The following is a 16,609-nucleotide window of genomic DNA, read 5'->3' on the forward strand; positions in this document are numbered from 1 at the left end:
ATTCATTCTCATATGTAACACACCGAACCCAATTCAACATATAATCTCGAGAAGGAAAAGCCTAAAAATAAAAAAAAAAATTGATTTTCATGGTCATATATGGTCACAATTTAACAATATTAATTGACCATTCAATTACCTCTATAGTGTTGAATGCCTCATTACAATCAACAATCTTTTTTCCCTCCATTAGTTGGTATATCCATCACTTCAAGCATCTTACTAACATGGTATTTCATGCACACATATAAATAAAAATTAAATTAAAAATAAAATAAAGTTGTGATGAGATAAAAGAAAATAAAAAGGAATTGGAAACAACTTTATGGAACAACATATATCAATTTTGAAAAATAGTTTTCAAAGTTGTGTGTATGTTGTTAAAACATAATTCTAGAAATACCTTGCAAAACAAATATATTTCAATTCTGGAAAGTAATTTCTAGAACTATGTTTAACAAAATAAGCCTAGTTTCAGAAATTACTTTCTAGAGTTGGTATATGTTGTTCTGGAAAGTTGTTTTTAGAAGTCATACAAAACAAAGAACTTTACTTGTTTCAAGAGGTGTAATAATCATGAATAGGCCATTGCTAGATGCACACTTGTTTCAACGATATATATGAAGAGGTTAATACTTGTATCCAATATTGACAGTCAATGCATACAAATGGATTTCAAAGATACATAATTAGACACCAAGAGGTTAATGATTTGTATCCAAATTGACAATGGACGAAACAGTCTGAAAAGACATATGTGTGAGTAGGGATTCTTAATTATTAATATTCTTATTTTTTTGTGTAAAAAAATTATGATGTGCATTGCATAATTGATAAGTCAACCATGGATATACCTTGAAATGCAATGTCATGTGGGGAACACAATAATATGCAAAGGAGGTTTAAAGAATAATGAAGATTTGTGAGGACCAAAGACTTCAAAATTAAGGGTTAAATAATAATAATAATAATAATAATAATAATAATAATAATAATAATAATAATAATAGTAATAATAATAATAATAATAATAATGAGACATACCTTGAATCTCAGTATCGCTTGAAGAAAAATACACAATGTTACATGTAATATACACATTTATATATAATGAATATGGGATATCAAATTAGGGTTTAAAGATAAGATTAACATAAGATTTTAGATAGGGTATAAAGATCACTAATGATGGGATGAAAATAAGACTAACAAATATAGGATGTAAGATAAGAATTCAATTTTTAGTACCGAAAATGTCTTTCTAGGATAACATATACCTATTTCTGGAAATGTATTTGAGAACTATGATACATAGTTCCAAAAATACATTTTGGAATAGATATATGTTATTATGGAAAGATATTTCTAAAAAATAGAAAGGGTTGCAAGAGGTGTATCTCTTTAAAAAAAATGGTATAATGGACAACTAAATTATAAAACGGCGATACAGGGGTACACTTAGCAAAATGGGAGTGTAAATAGCAAGTGTCTTTTGTTAAATAGTTTATTCGTTATGGATTTCTTATTTTTTATTTTTGGTATGAAATGGATTATTAATTCCGTTGAGATTTTGGATTTTTATATGTTGTGAATAACTAAAGGGAGTTGCTAGGTGCACCCAACAATTATGTGAATGGGCAAAATTACCCTTGTTTAAAAGTTTAAAAAATAAACACGCCTATTCAGTGTTGCTTCTTCCGTGAGTGCATTCATCTTTCGTGTCTTCTTGTCTTCTCCTTCTTCTCCGCACTTCTCCTTGTTCTCCACGCCTGGGCTGCCATTTTCGTTCGTTTTGGGAGGTTTTTTGGTGTCGTTTCTGCGTTTCCGCCGTCGAGGTTAGTACCTCCTATCTCCCCTCCCCTTTAATGTCCAATGGTAATTTAGTTTAGGATTTTTTGGCTGTAGGGTAGATGACTTCATTTCTCTGCGAGTTTCTCTGCGAAAATGGTGAAGCTGGAGCGTTTTCCGCTAACAGAAGAAGTTCTTCCATATAAAGGAAATTCTTCTAACGGAAGAAGTTCTTCCGTAAGTTCCTACGGAAGAAGGTTCTTCCGTATGAAGGAACTTCTTCTTACGGAAGAACATTCTTCCGTATCAACTTACGAAAGAAGTTCTTCCTTAAGTTCCTACGGAAGAAGGTTCTTCCGTAAGAAGAAGTTCCTTCATACGGAAGAACTTCTTCCATAAGAAGGTTTCCAATTTTTTTATTTTTTAATTAATTTTTTTTTATAAATTAAGTTTTATTTCTTTGTTTTGATTTATAATAGGTATATTTAGTTTTTTAATAATAAAAAATTGTATGCTTGCATGCTTGCATGTAACAAAATTTATATTAAATATTATTTATTTTGTTTTTTTATGTTTAATATATTTGGACCAAAATATTTGTTAGGGTTAGGGCCTTGGGCTGAATCTGTAGGGTTTAGTTTCTGTAGTGCGTAGGCGACAATGTGTAGGGTAGTGTAATTAGGGTTTCTAATGCAGGGCTGAGGATTTATGTAGGTTTTCAATTTTATGAATAATTTGACCAAAAAAACTACATGTTCTTCATGATGTGCAGATCATGGTTAGAACAAGAAGATCAGATCTTTCCTTAGCTACTAGGGTAATAGGAAGAGGTAGACACGATAAGCATCATGCAGATGATGTTCACCGGCGTAGGCCGACCGCATCTGCCCGTAGGCAACGAGTACATGTTGCTAGGGCTGAGGATGTTCCTCAGGTGACTGAGGATATTCCTCATGTGACTGAGCATGTTCCTCATGTGGACGAGGACATTCTGACTGCGGATGTAGATGTTGCGGACGTAGCTGCTGATGGTGCTGAGGGATCACCTGCTCAGCATGGCGAGGGATTCCCTGGTGGGCCACATGACACATCATTGCTGACATCATTTGCTGACCATGTGGCATATAGTATCTAGCATGGCGAGGTATTTTAATTCCCTGGTAGTTGATATTTTTTTATTTTTTGTTGTGTTGTTTGTGATAATGAATGTCTAATTAACTTTTATGTTGTGTTATTCAACTCAGGAACAACCTGAGTTGAAGCTGGTCTCCCACGGTAGGAAAGTTGATAAATTTGGGAGTCCAGCGCCTAAGATTGAAGGCCTTGTTGTCGGCACCGGATTAAGTCCATTGATCGATTGTTCTGTGGTCACTGGTAATCCTAGACTTATATCTGCATTTGTGGAGAGGTGGCATAGGGAGACCAACACCTTCCACCTTCCAATGGGGGAGTTGATGATCACACTGGACGATGTGGTGTGTCTCCTCCATCTTCCTATCACAGAGGCATTACACAGGTTTGAGCCTCTGGGCGTGGACGACGCAGTCTTGTTGTTAATGGAGCTTCTAGAGGTATCCGGCAAGGAGGCTCAAGTTGAGACCATACGTGCTCATGGGGCTTACGTGCGACTGTCATGGCTCCATGAGGTGTATTAGAGTAGATGCCAGGCCCGACGTTGGATTGTAGCGGCGCGTGCTTACTGTTAACTCGTTGGCAAGTGTACCAAATTGTCACAAGTAGTAAAGTACTCGGAAGTCCGAGTGTCGAATCCATAGGGACTTTGTTTGTACTTAGATTAATGCAAATCCAATTTTTCAAGCAAGAGATAAGAAATTTAAAATAGAAGATAAAGAAAAATAATAGATAAGATAAAGAAAAGATAAAAGATTTCAAGATAAAATTAGAAGATAAAGGAAAAGATAAAATAATTAAAGATAAGATTAAAAGATAAGGAAAAAGATAAAAGATTAGAAAGATAAAAGATAAATTCAAGATAAGATGATATTAGGAACTGACTTGCCTTGTCTACCTAGGATGTATGAGTTTATGATTTTTTCTTTACCAATTCAAGTGATTCTATCCTACCCACATATATTCATTTACGTGCCCCTGATGCCTCATGATGACAAGCCTACCTTAATTACCTATCTTCCAAATGCCTTTTGCAAAGACTCAATAACTTAGGTGCATTAAGATTAAATTCTAGATGTTTTCTAAAGCATGGGCATTGGGTTATCATTCTATGCCTAGCAATGCTAACCCTATGATTTCTTTTCTTTGATTGTTCTATTAAGTTTTACCCTCTCCTGAGTGGACTAACCCTTAAAACATATTCAAGCATTCATTCCTTACCCCTAATTAGGCTTTACCCTCTCCCGAGTGGACTAAACCCTAACAGAAAATAAAGACTGAGATACAGGATAAATAAGAAAGAAAATAGGAAAGAAAAACCTGGTATTGCATTGATAAATAGTGAAGAGTACATCATACATCATTGGCTTTTTAGACCTGCCGGGCCCTAACTAAGGGTTTAACCACTCATGGCCATTGAGGGCTTTACAATGAGAAGAGGGGTAAAAGAAAGAAAGGGAGTGAATGAAACCCCTAGGAGAGGGGGTTCTGAAGTGGGCTTTGGGCCTTTGTAGGCGTGCTTAGTGCAACACCTTGCGCTTAGTGCGTGTTGGGATGGGCCTGCTTCAGACTTTCTTCTTTTTCTTCACTTTTGTTGCCTTTTTGCTTAATGTAACTTCAGTTTTCATATCTGCAACCAAAAATTCAATTTAATTAATTTTCTAACTTTTAATCATAAATAATTGCTAAATAATTAATTTCAGACCAAAATTTGACTAATTCTCTACTATTAATTCACAATTATTTAGCAGTTATCACTTACCTCCTCCACCTGGTGGGTTGTACTCTTTTTGCTAATAAAAGTGCAACCCATGTTCATGTGGTGCATTTGGAGGGTTTTCGAGACTTGGGTCAGTCTAGGGGCTATGCCTGGGGAGTTGTCGTGCTGGTTCACATGTATGACCAGCTAAATGAAGCTTCGCAGACCCCCACACGACAGATGGGTGGGTACTTAACGCTATTACAGGTAAATGTTAAAGTTCGTAAATAGGTTTAAATTGGATAATGAATTGTAAATGTTTTTAATCTTATGCTCACTTCATTTGTGTAGTGCTGGATATATGAGTATTTTCCCAGTGTTCATCAGTGTGTCACTGATGATGGATATGCTGAGAAGACCCCACGTGCCTCCAGGTGGCTTACGATGAAGGCGCACATGAAGGGGATCAAGGGAGCGCCGTACAGGGCACGTTTAGATGCTCTGACGATCACGGACGTTTCTTGGTTGCACTAAGCACCGGGCAGTTAGGGGCTTCGAGCTTATTTCATGCTACCAGGGGCAGCTCAGATGGGGTCATGTTGTGGTCTATGTCAGACCAGAGAGGGTGGTACAACAGTTCGGGTACATGCACACCATCCCTCCGCTGCCGGTTACTAGTTTGTTGTCGTATGAGGACATAAGCGACAGGTGGATGCATTTCGGGGATCATCTAGCACCTGCGGGTGAGATTTGTGTTGTCCCCAGCCAGGTATCAGCAGACTACATGGAGTGGTTTTTTCAGATATCTCACCCTTTCGTCATGTCAACCCAGGAAGGTGATGAGCCCAGACATCCACCTGCCCCAGATGTGGATGCATACGTCGAGCCACATATCCCAGAGGTTCCAGTCCCAGCTAATCTCCCTAGACCTTCAGTGGTATTTTAATTCGATTTAGTGTTTTGTAATTTGTTTTTTTATTTAAAATTTTGTAATAACTGTGTTTTTATGACTGTCACAGGTTGCTTATGAAGGTTGTGAAGCAATCGCAAAAAGGTTGGAGCGTGTGCTCAACCTTAGGATGGTCACTGCAAGAACTGAGTTACATGAGATCATGGAAGATTGTCTGCGGATCGCTAGGGGTGACACCTCTGATGGAAGTCTTAGGGCACGACGTAGACAGCGCATAGATTAGTTTTTGATATCATGTGTATTATTTTTGTATTTGATAACATTATTGTAATTGTTACATTATTTTGGCAATACAAATTTTGTAAATTATTTGTTTCATTATTTTATTTTTCATATAGTGTTTATGACTAACCTCAAAAATTGCTGAAAATAATATCTAATTACGCCTAGAACTTAATAGCACCAAATAAAAAAAAAGATAGGATTTGGACCCTTCAAACTAAGTCTAAGTACCCCTGTTTGCAATTTTTTTAAAATTATGTGGGAGTCGATAACAACATTTGAGGGGTGCTTCCTCTAAAGTCTGGGCGTCAAAGAACAAAAAAAAATAATATCTTGAACCGGTTCCATCGAATAATACCTCAAAAAACAAGCACAAAATCAAAAAAATTGGATTTGGACCCTTCAAACTATGTCTAAGTACCCCTGTTTGCAATTTTTTTAAAATTATGTGGGAGTCGATAACAACATTCGAGGGGCACTTTCTCTAAAGTCTGGCCAACAAAGAACACAAAAAAAAATATCTTGAACCGGTTCCATCGAATAACACCTCAAAAAACAAGCACAAAATCAAAAAAAAAATTGGATTTGGACCCTTCAAACTATGTCTAAGTACCCCTGTTCGGCATTTTTTTTAAATTATGTGGGAGTCGATAACGACATTTGAGGGGCACTTTCTCCGAAGTCTGGACGTCAAAGAACACAAAGAAAAACAAATATCATGAACCGGTTCCATCGAATAGCACCTCAAAAAATAAGCACAAAATAAATAAAAAAAAAAAGATTTACACCCTTCAAACTATGTCTAAGTACTCATATTCGGAATTTTTTAAAAATTATTTGGGAGTCGATAAAGGCATTCGAGGGGTGCTTTATCTGAAGTCTGGACGTCAAAGAACACAAAAAAAATAATATCGTGAACCGGTTTCATCGAATAGCACCTCAAAAAACAAGCACAAAATCAAAAAAAATGGATTTGGACCCTTCAAACTATGTCTAAGTACCCCGGTTTGGCATTTTTTTAAAATTATTTGGAAGTCGATAACGAAATTCAAGGGGTGCTTTCTCTGAATTCTGGACATCAAAGAACACAAAAAAAAAATATCGTGAACCGGTTCCATCGAATAGCATCTCAAAAAACAACCAATTCCAAATAACCACAATTAGCAAGGAACATAGGCAAACATGATAAGCATACACCACAATCATTATTCAACACTCATATCCAACAAATATTCATCATTCACATCCAACAATTACTCATCATCCATCCATGGACCCAATCAAGACTGCACAGAATGATGCATGCACCTAACTCAACACTCAGATGCAATGTGGTACGTACCAACAACAACCAAATCTCAGGAAATAGCCTAAGCGTGTCCACACGACACTCTCACTTAGGGAACTGTGCTGAGTTTGTCGAGACCACCCGGTTGTGCACATAACAGCCCCCCTCCCATAGGTGATCAGCCTGGGAGCCCAAAGGTGTTCCCTACCAGGTGACAGCCCCCTAGTACAAAGTACACTTGGCCACAGTTACTCTATTTCCTGTGTCGTATGAGCTATGATCACGGCCAAAAGTAAGTGCCAAAGACCATGGACCAATTAAAGCACCTAAGCATCCCCTCAGGAATGCTTAGATTCTCTAACCACGCTAGTTACCCACGTCTGGGCCATCCGACAAGGTCAGTGCACTCTACCCCCCATGACATACACTTCATACGACGTATGATCGTGGCCAAAAGCTAGTGCCAAAGACCTTGGAAGGTCAGTGCACAGTGCCCCCCACGATCATACACAACATCCAACGTATGAACGTGGCCAAAAGCTAGTGCCAAAGACCCTGAAAGGTCAGTGCACAGTGCCCCCCACGAACATACACAACATGAACATGCCAATGCATTTCCAACATCAATCAACAAATCGTATTTCCATGTCATTCACAACATAAATATCATCTCATCTCAATGACGTTATCAACAACAACAACAACCTCATTTCATATTCACATATTCATCAATAATAACAATTCATGTTGACATGGTCTTTATTAACAATGTCATCTCAAATCAATATCATCATAATTATCATTATCATCACATATCAATTAAAATCCTCAATAGCAACATCAACAACAATTCAAACAAACACAACAATATCATTTCCACACACACGGTCTTCAAACAACACATTTCAAACAACCAAAACAATATCATTCATCACAATACATACATACATATATATATATATATATATATATATATATATATATATATATATATATATATATCGCATCCCATTAGTTAAAACGTAATTTTCTTTGAAGAAAAATCAGCACGCAACAGGGACAGGCAGATATCCTCATAGCTAGGATCCCTAACCCTAACTATGGTGTTAAAACGGTAAGTTTTATAATAAACTCCCCTTACCTATCGTGTGCTACCCCGCGGATTCCTCGTCGCGTCACTTGAAGATTCCTTTTTGTCTTTGCTCGTCGATTCCACACAAGCCTCTACCGTGCCAAAACGAAGGAGACTTAGTATGGATTTCAGAAAACAAAGCTAGTAACAGTGCTCTGGGTCAAACACCCACATCACTACATGAAAGAGCTGAGAGTATTTCGGGTTTTACAAAGGAACGTAATTTGGAAATTCCGACCACGCCAATGTGACCGGGGTTCAATGAAGGTTACGAAAATAACATGCATTTCATGAAAGAATAACGTTTACAAAGTCTCTTTCTCTAAGGTTTTTCAAAGGAAGCATAAGACATGCAATGGCGGTTCCAAAGGCAGAAAAGATGCAAAGACAAGATGAAACTAACAAGAAACAAGCATAGAACCATGGTTACCTCGAAAGAAAACGAAAGATCAGATTAGGGTTTTCGTTCTCTACCGAAACCGCAAGCCAAGTTGGAAATTCTGCTTCGGTTGAAGGGTTCCTCTCGGTGTGGGTTTTCAATGGAGAACAATGATGGTTTGTGGTGGCTAATGGTGGATGTGGGTGATGGAGAAAGTACTTGGAACTTTAGAAATGGATTTGGAAGAAAGAAAGAAGAAGAAATGGCGTTTTTCCTAAGCTACACAAAAGCAAAGGCTGAAATGCTAAAATAGGAGATACTCTCGGGAACGGAAGCTTCTAGCACACTTCAGAGATCTTCGAAAAGATCCCAACGGTCAGATCATTGACAAGTGTCTTTTGAAGTTGCAGACCAAATTTCGAGAAGATCCAACAGTTAACAAAGGCTGGGCAGCGTTTTTACCGAGACAGCTTCATGTAGCTTTCTCTAGAAGCTTCATTAAGAGGCTTCCTCCAGAAGCTTCATTAAGAGGCTTCTAGAACACTCCAGACATCTTCTCAAAGATCCCAACGGTCAGATCATGGAAAAATATCTTGTGAAGTTGCAGACCAAATTTAGAAAAGATCCAACGGTTAACGAACATTGGGCATCGTTTTTACCGAGGCAGCTACATGTAGCTTTCTCTAGAAGCTTCATTAAGAGGCTTCCTCCAGAAGCTTCCTCGTGGCTTCTTTGAGAAGCTTTCTCGAGAGGCTTCTTTGAGAAGCTAGATTCTTATCTATCCACACCCCTCTATTAACTAAATTAACTTCCTTAAAAATAATTACGGACGAAAATAACGCAACAAATAATCAAACATCAAACATAATTACTAATAATATATAGATATATATATCAGGGTGTTACAGGAATCCTTTTAGGTGCAACTTGCTTTATCAAATCCTTCAGTTCATCGATGGTACATCCTGAAAGAATTTCAAATTTCTTTGGATTTTTTCCTGTGAATGCGTAACCTAAAAAGTTGTTCTGGCGTGGCATGTTCCACCTCCCGTTGTAATACAAGAGCGCGTCATGAGTATGGGTCATAGTGCATTCAAGTAAGTTTAATATTTCATCTAGTGTTCTACCAATAGTGCATAACAATTCAATCGGACCAACACACGAAAATTGATCGTTACACATTAACATGGTGTTGACATCGTCATCATTTTTCAATTGCATACATTGAAAGAGAAAATAGTTACATGTCTCTTTGACTGGCTGCCGGTAGTGAATTTCATCCAAAAATACTTCGTAGGTTAGATTAAGGGTGATGTGTATTCTAGTTTTCAGCGTTGCAAAATCACAGCTGTTTGGTACTCGAATGGGCACCGGAGTGGAAGTTTGGAAGTAAACCCCACTATCATTGTGAATAATCGATCCATTTGGAAAAATGAAACCCAACCTTGAGTTGACAATCGTCTGACTGTTAGTTTCTCCTAAAAATGTCATACTTTGTGTAACAATTGGAAGAGTATGTGAAAGCAAGTTCATGTGTGATTTATTAGCGTTTTCCGATTCTCATATATATAGATGGTTCTCACCGACAGATTGGTTTACTTTTTTTAAAAAAAAATAGACACGCGTGAACATGTTTCGTGTTTATGTTTCCTACTAAACCAATATGGTGTCAAGTTGTATCGTGCATCAGAATGTGTTGTCAAGTCGGTCAATGTCGTGTCACGCTCAAACTTTAATACGCATGCATATCATTATGTGTTATCAATTATGACAACAATGTATCATACATGCGTAATTGATTTTGGTTGCACCAACTAATTATTTTCTTAACGCAACAAGTACTTAATAATTATTGATTAATGACTTACAACAAATTATATCTCATAATGAACACAATTAGATAAACAATGCATGTTTAGTCTTCATTTAGGTCGACATAGTCTTTTTTGAAGGTCATCAAGCTTGTGTACTATTGCATTCTACTAATATATAGAATTGGTCACTGCTTTGCCTAAGGATAACAATTGCTTGACCACAACAACGCTAGAGGCGATAAAGGACAACGGTCTTTCAAATAAACCTCTTGTATGTGAACAAACATTATTAACTCAAATGAACCAGGGAAGTGATTGCATAATTCTAAAAGTTAGACTAACTATCTTCAATGTACCTGAACAAAATGATTTCCAAACACGTGACCGACACATATCATGCGGTGCACAGAAGAATCAGGTGGTGGTTGACTTCTAAGAGGAAAAAATGTCATGCTTTGTTGTCGGGACAACGATACAAGGATTACATTATACCTTGATGCAATGACATATCTCATCTCTGTTATATCCATCCATTTGTCCACACTAACCTGAATCAAGCAAACATACACATCGAAGTTATTTAAAGTTTGTTCTTAAAAAAAATAACCTAAAAACATACCTTGGAAAACCCATCAACAAGTAGGGACAACCTTAATTGTTTAAATCTCTCTGTGCCACTGAAGAGGTTGATGTAGTCATGCGACCATCTGCCAAGTTCTTTAATCAATTCATTGCGCACCAAAGGCCAAGAATCTTCCCTCGTACCTATTAAAGTGGCAATGGATTGATATCCACAGTTACCGTCTGCTTTCACATCTACAACGTTGTGAATGAAACCCTGTATAAATGGCACAAATTGATCCCACATCGGGATGATCCTTGTTGGCTTTGGCGGTTCAGAAAATGATGCACTACGTTTCACTAAAGAGTTGCTTCTTTGAACAGAATGAAAAGCATCAACATACTCCCAGTAAGACGAATCATGCTTTGTGGATCTTTGGCTTCTTTTCATCGGTTTCTTCGGTGCACATTTAGTGTTGACCTTTGACGGAGGAGGGCACATAGAGTTTTGATCAGGGTCTGCAATATCTCAAAGTTTACTCTTGAGAGTTACTTTGCCACACACATCAAGTTCCTTAAATCTTTTAGATATGGTCTCAATCTCTTCCTTGATGTTGACTTCGGCCTCACATAACCCTTGATCTGAAAAGCAAAGTCTCCTCCAGAACATATGGACTGAATCCACTGGGATGCTGCCAGCAGTATACCTAGATAGCTCACATGCACAAGGAAGACCGTGCATGCTTCTCATCACACAACCACAAGAAGAGGAATCGTTGCCAAGATAACATAGACGCTCAACCTCAGCAGCAATCTCATTTAAAGCGTTCCTTGAAATCATTCCAAGAAGCCTCTTGTATAAGGTTTTTTTAAATACATGTCCAACCACATGCATACTGGTTTCGAAGGATGCTTTAATTTCAACATGCTACAGCATGATCATGTTGTTCATGGCATCCCAAACACTACACAGGTCTCCAAGGCTATTTTGTAATACTCCTTTTAGAGCCCAATGAGCAGATTCAACCCTACATTTAAAATACACAACAAACATTACAAATATACAACAATTAAATACAATTTATTAATAACCCTTACTAGAAAAAATAACATTTTAATACCTGTTTGTTGTTGTGTTACCTAGGTGCATGACCTTATTCATCCAGGCTGTAATAAATTTTTCCTTGTGTGGGATAATCCATGTTTCCTTAACATAGTCAACGAACATTGGTCAAGGTGAACAATCAATTTGAAACCTTTGAAGGCACTCAGCAAACTACTGTTCGGACGGACAATCAACCAAAGTACCCCAATTATACATCACATACTCCCAGGCATTTTTTTGACCGATTAAAGATTTGCACTTGGCCTTGACATTCTTGTCGATGTGAAACCTGCACAACAAGTTTGTACACTCCGGGAACATAGTTTTCACTGCATTCATTAGTGCTAGGTCTCTGTCAGTGACAATAACAACAAGGAGGCGATCGTTTCTTAAAAAATAGACCTTGAAACCGTTCCAAAGCCCATACAATATTATTAACACGTTCACCCTCCAGATATGCAAACCCAGCCAAGAATGTCATCCTCGTTGGTGCCACCCCAACAAATTCAAGTAGTGGGAGTCTGTACCTGTTTGTTTTGTAGGTATTGTCTATAAAAAACATCAGATGACATGCATTGCATAACTTTACTGCATCTGGGTGACACCAAAACAGATCACGCACCACAACTTTATCCTTCAATCTATGCCAATGAATGTATTAATCACGTTCAAGAAGCTTCATTAGATGCTCCATTTCAGTATCAGCTCCTCTAATGGAAGAACGATATGCACTTCTTGCATTGTAAATTTGTTTGATTGTGGTGCAACTGTTGGCATTGTGCTCCTTCAACGTTAGCAGGATGTTTTTTGGTTTCACCATAGACTTTGTCATCTCAACAATAATTTTCTTTTCATCCTTGGTCAATCGTCCAGCGTATGGATGTCCAACTAAGGACTTGGCCAATTCATGATTGTGAATCCCACAGATCAACTTCACCATCCAACCTTCCCCTCCATGCACTGGTTTCTCACTGATTTCCTACTCCCAGTGTCTCTTCTAACAAATTCTTTATTCCTACACTTGTACAGACCGCTCATTTCACATCCAATTAATACAAATGAATTTCTTTCTCTACTACCAATATCTGTGTTAGACCTCATAATCACTACAACAAATCCGTTTTCATGGGCAACTGTTTGAGCCCACTGCAAAACATCATCTCGGGTACCAAAGACCTACAACCCAACCCCGACATATTAATTTTTATGCAAAACACATTCAACCAAATGACTCAAACTAATGAACATGATTACCTGACAAGTATTAAAAGCATCCGAACAATCAACATGTGGTTGATTCACACCACATTCTTCTTCATTTTCATAATCCATATGAACTTCTTGTGACATCGTATTGTCATACATCCATTGATCTTTGTCCATCTTAATGACATATTAATAAATTATGCATCATACACAAGTACATACAAATTACCATATTAGCAACACTAAAAGTTGACTAAATAATAACTACACACATATTAACAACTAATACAATTACATTCAAAATTTAAAACTAAATTATTTACTTAAACTAAATATTTTGTATTTCTAAAACACAATAATATTAAATTTTACGAAACATCTAATTTCACAAAAAATTACTTCAAACAAATAAATATTTTGCACCGTAATTAACAATAAAAATATATAACACTATAACTAACAACTAATTAAGCATTTTACTACTAAAACAAAATACAATTATTTTACTTAAATTATTTAATATTATACCTAAATTATTATACCTAATTAAACCAATTATTCACAATTTCATAAATATGAAATACAAAAATTATAAATTTTAATATTCATATTTATGAATTTTTTCACAAATTTTAAAAAAAAATTAAACAATAAAGCTTACGGAAGAACTTCTTCCGTAAGAAGCTTCTGTAAGCTTCTTACAGGAAAACTTCTTTCGTAAGCTTTTTACGGAATAACTTCTTCCGTAACAAGTCTTTTACGGTTACGGAAGAACTTCTTCCGTAAAAAATTTACTAAAGAAGAACTTCTTCCATATGTAATAGATCTACACAAAAAAAAAAACGGTAAAATGCATACCTCCGACGAAATAAAAATAGCAATAATGACAGCAACCGCCAATATTTAACTTTCACCGAACGGCTACCTCGAAAAAACTTGCAAAAATCACCCACAACGGCACAAACTGGACGACAGTGAAAGAAAGAAACCATAAAACCGTAAAAAATTACACAGGCATCGTAAAATTAAAGAAAAACAAGACAGGGACAAAATTGACATTTTATAAAAGTGTTGGGTGCACCTAGCAACTCCCATAACTAAAACCACAGTTATGGCTATGGACTATGTGGATCATTTGTATTGAACTATTAAATTCCACACAGGAGTTTTTTTTTTTCTTTTCTTTTTATCTTGTACAAATTTCACACAAGAGAAATTAAATGCATTTCAATTAAAGTTTTAATTTGCCTTTCAAAAAAAAAATTAAAGTTCTAAGTTGCATTCAGCTGTTTCCGAAACGACGGATTCTTGCAATAAAAAAAAAACAAAACAAAACAAAAAACGACGGACTCTTGCTTTATGATTCGAATAAATCCTAGAATTAATTATTTGTACTCCAGGTCTGCATCATTTCTCATATTAATTGTTAAAGCTCTCGGCAAGGATGATTATCCATATTTTTTCAAATATTATTAACCATGTTCCACCGTGCTGCACTAATATAAAGCCGTGATATTTTATGTAAGGGCTGTTTGTGATGGTGGTAAGTTTTCGGATTTTGATTTGTAAATATATTTTTAAATAAAACATGTTTGATCAAAATGGAGTTTAAATAATTTTTAATTAAAATTTAAAACACTTTTACCTTTATTTTTAAAATTAGGAAGAATTATTTATAAATTTGATTTATCTTTAAAAAACCACACTCTCATTACATTTTATAATACTCATTCGTGCTGTTATTATTATCATTGTTACTATCATCGACACTATCATCATCATCATTAGTACAACCACCGACAATTTTATCTCCACTACCAACAGCATTGCCCCCACTACCCGCATCAACACTAGAATCATCATCATTGATATTGTCACTATCATTGTCATTGTTATCATCTTCAGGGTCACTACCATTAAAATACATCCTTAAACTAATTTTAATAGGATAAAAAAATTTCAAAATAAATTTATTTTAAAATTAAAAATTAGAGGAAAACTAAAACTAAATCATCCCAAATGTGTCCTAAGGTTTCGGATTTAGTATTGTAAATAGAAAAGAAAAACATGGTTATGAGAGAAAAGTATACTAATCTATGAAAATGAAGGATTTTAGCGTTTAGTATCGTAAACGGCAAATAAAAAAAATGATCAAAATAAAACTTTCAAAAATAAAAATGACTAATATACAACTTTTAAAATTTAATGTACCAAAATAAAAATTCTAAAAACATAAAAGATCAAAATGAAACTTTTAAAACTTAATATATCAAAATAAAAAAACTAAAATATAATAAAATAAAATCAAAAATATACTTTACACTTGTAACTTGGCAATAAAAAAAGGAAAAAAATATTAATTTGGTCTTTGTGGTTACATAAACTATACTTTTTACTTCTTACACTTAAAAACCATCAACTTTTAGTATTTGTACAAGCACTATTGGATCTCTTTTGGTTCGTGCTGTTACAAAATGATAATAACATGTGTGGTTTGTGTAACGATAGGGAACTAAAAGATAGAAGTGTTGTACAAGGAGTAAGGGATGATTTTTAAGTATAGAAAATAAAAGATAAAGAATGTGCAAAGACCAAATGAGTAATCTTTTTGGAATTAAATAATTAAATTTATATTTACTAATATTAATTACTCAATTTTTTTATAACTGGGTATATAAATTTGTTTATATATTTTTACATATAATTTTAAAAAATTACTCCATCACTCACAATAAGAGAAGTATCAAATTATCTTACCTCCTTTACAAGAGGAACAAATATTTGATACTACTTCCTACTTAAAATTAAAATATAAAAGATGTGATTTCAAGTAGTTATGACTTATTAATCTTGAACATTAGTTAACAAATTTAATTTTTATTTTACTTCTATGTAAAAAACCAATCCTTTCACTAAATACATCCTTTTCTGTGAGTGCATATCTCTCCCTCACAAAGACATCGTATATCTATGGGGCACATAGTTCTACAAAACCTACAAAGAGCTATTCACTGTATTCATATTGAAATTGTACCCAAAATCACTATAGTGCTATTACGCAAGAAATAGAAATGAAATGGTGATCATCTTATTTCCTACCTTAGCAGGCATACCTACACAGCAAAAGTTACCCTTTCACTCCTAGAAACTCTCAGACAAATCCACTTTATCTTGAAATGACATCCACTTGTCCCGAATATATTGATAGTGACACAAAATTCTGGCATATCTTGACCTTTAAATCCAAAGAGAAGAGCCCATATTTTCCAAAACGAACTCGGCTCATGATAGGAAATCTAAAGGACCATTTCACA

The 16,609-nt window shown here is 35.6% G+C and overlaps 1 protein-coding gene across 1 annotated transcript; it reads left to right on the forward strand.

Annotated features, from left to right (window-relative positions):
- Positions 1 to 1,944: 1,944 nt before the first annotated feature.
- LOC114378896 lies at positions 1,945 to 5,811 on the forward strand. Its single transcript, XM_028337483.1, has 7 exons — positions 1,945 to 2,025; positions 2,561 to 2,908; positions 3,033 to 3,393; positions 4,671 to 4,885; positions 4,970 to 5,104; positions 5,196 to 5,555; positions 5,638 to 5,811. The coding sequence occupies exons 1-7, from the start codon at positions 1,945 to 1,947 to the stop codon at positions 5,809 to 5,811; spliced, it is 1,674 nt and encodes a 557-aa protein (XP_028193284.1).
- Positions 5,812 to 16,609: the final 10,798 nt, after the last annotated feature.

The sequence above is a fragment of the Glycine soja genome, chromosome 12 (assembly GCF_004193775.1).
Source record: "Glycine soja cultivar W05 chromosome 12, ASM419377v2, whole genome shotgun sequence".
NCBI lineage: Eukaryota > Viridiplantae > Streptophyta > Magnoliopsida > Fabales > Fabaceae > Glycine > Glycine soja.

Excerpts from the sequence above, each read along its gene's own strand:
- LOC114378896 (XM_028337483.1), top strand. The coding sequence starts at position 1,945 with ATGGTGAAGCTGGAGCGTTTTCCGCTAACAGAAGAAGTTCTTCCATAT. Across the intron at positions 2,909-3,032 it reads CATCATTTGCTGACCATGTG|GAACAACCTGAGTTGAAGCT; the intron begins GCATATAGTATC and ends TATTCAACTCAG. Across the intron at positions 3,394-4,670 it reads GGCTCAAGTTGAGACCATAC|TTATCACTTACCTCCTCCAC; the intron begins GTGCTCATGGGG and ends ATTATTTAGCAG.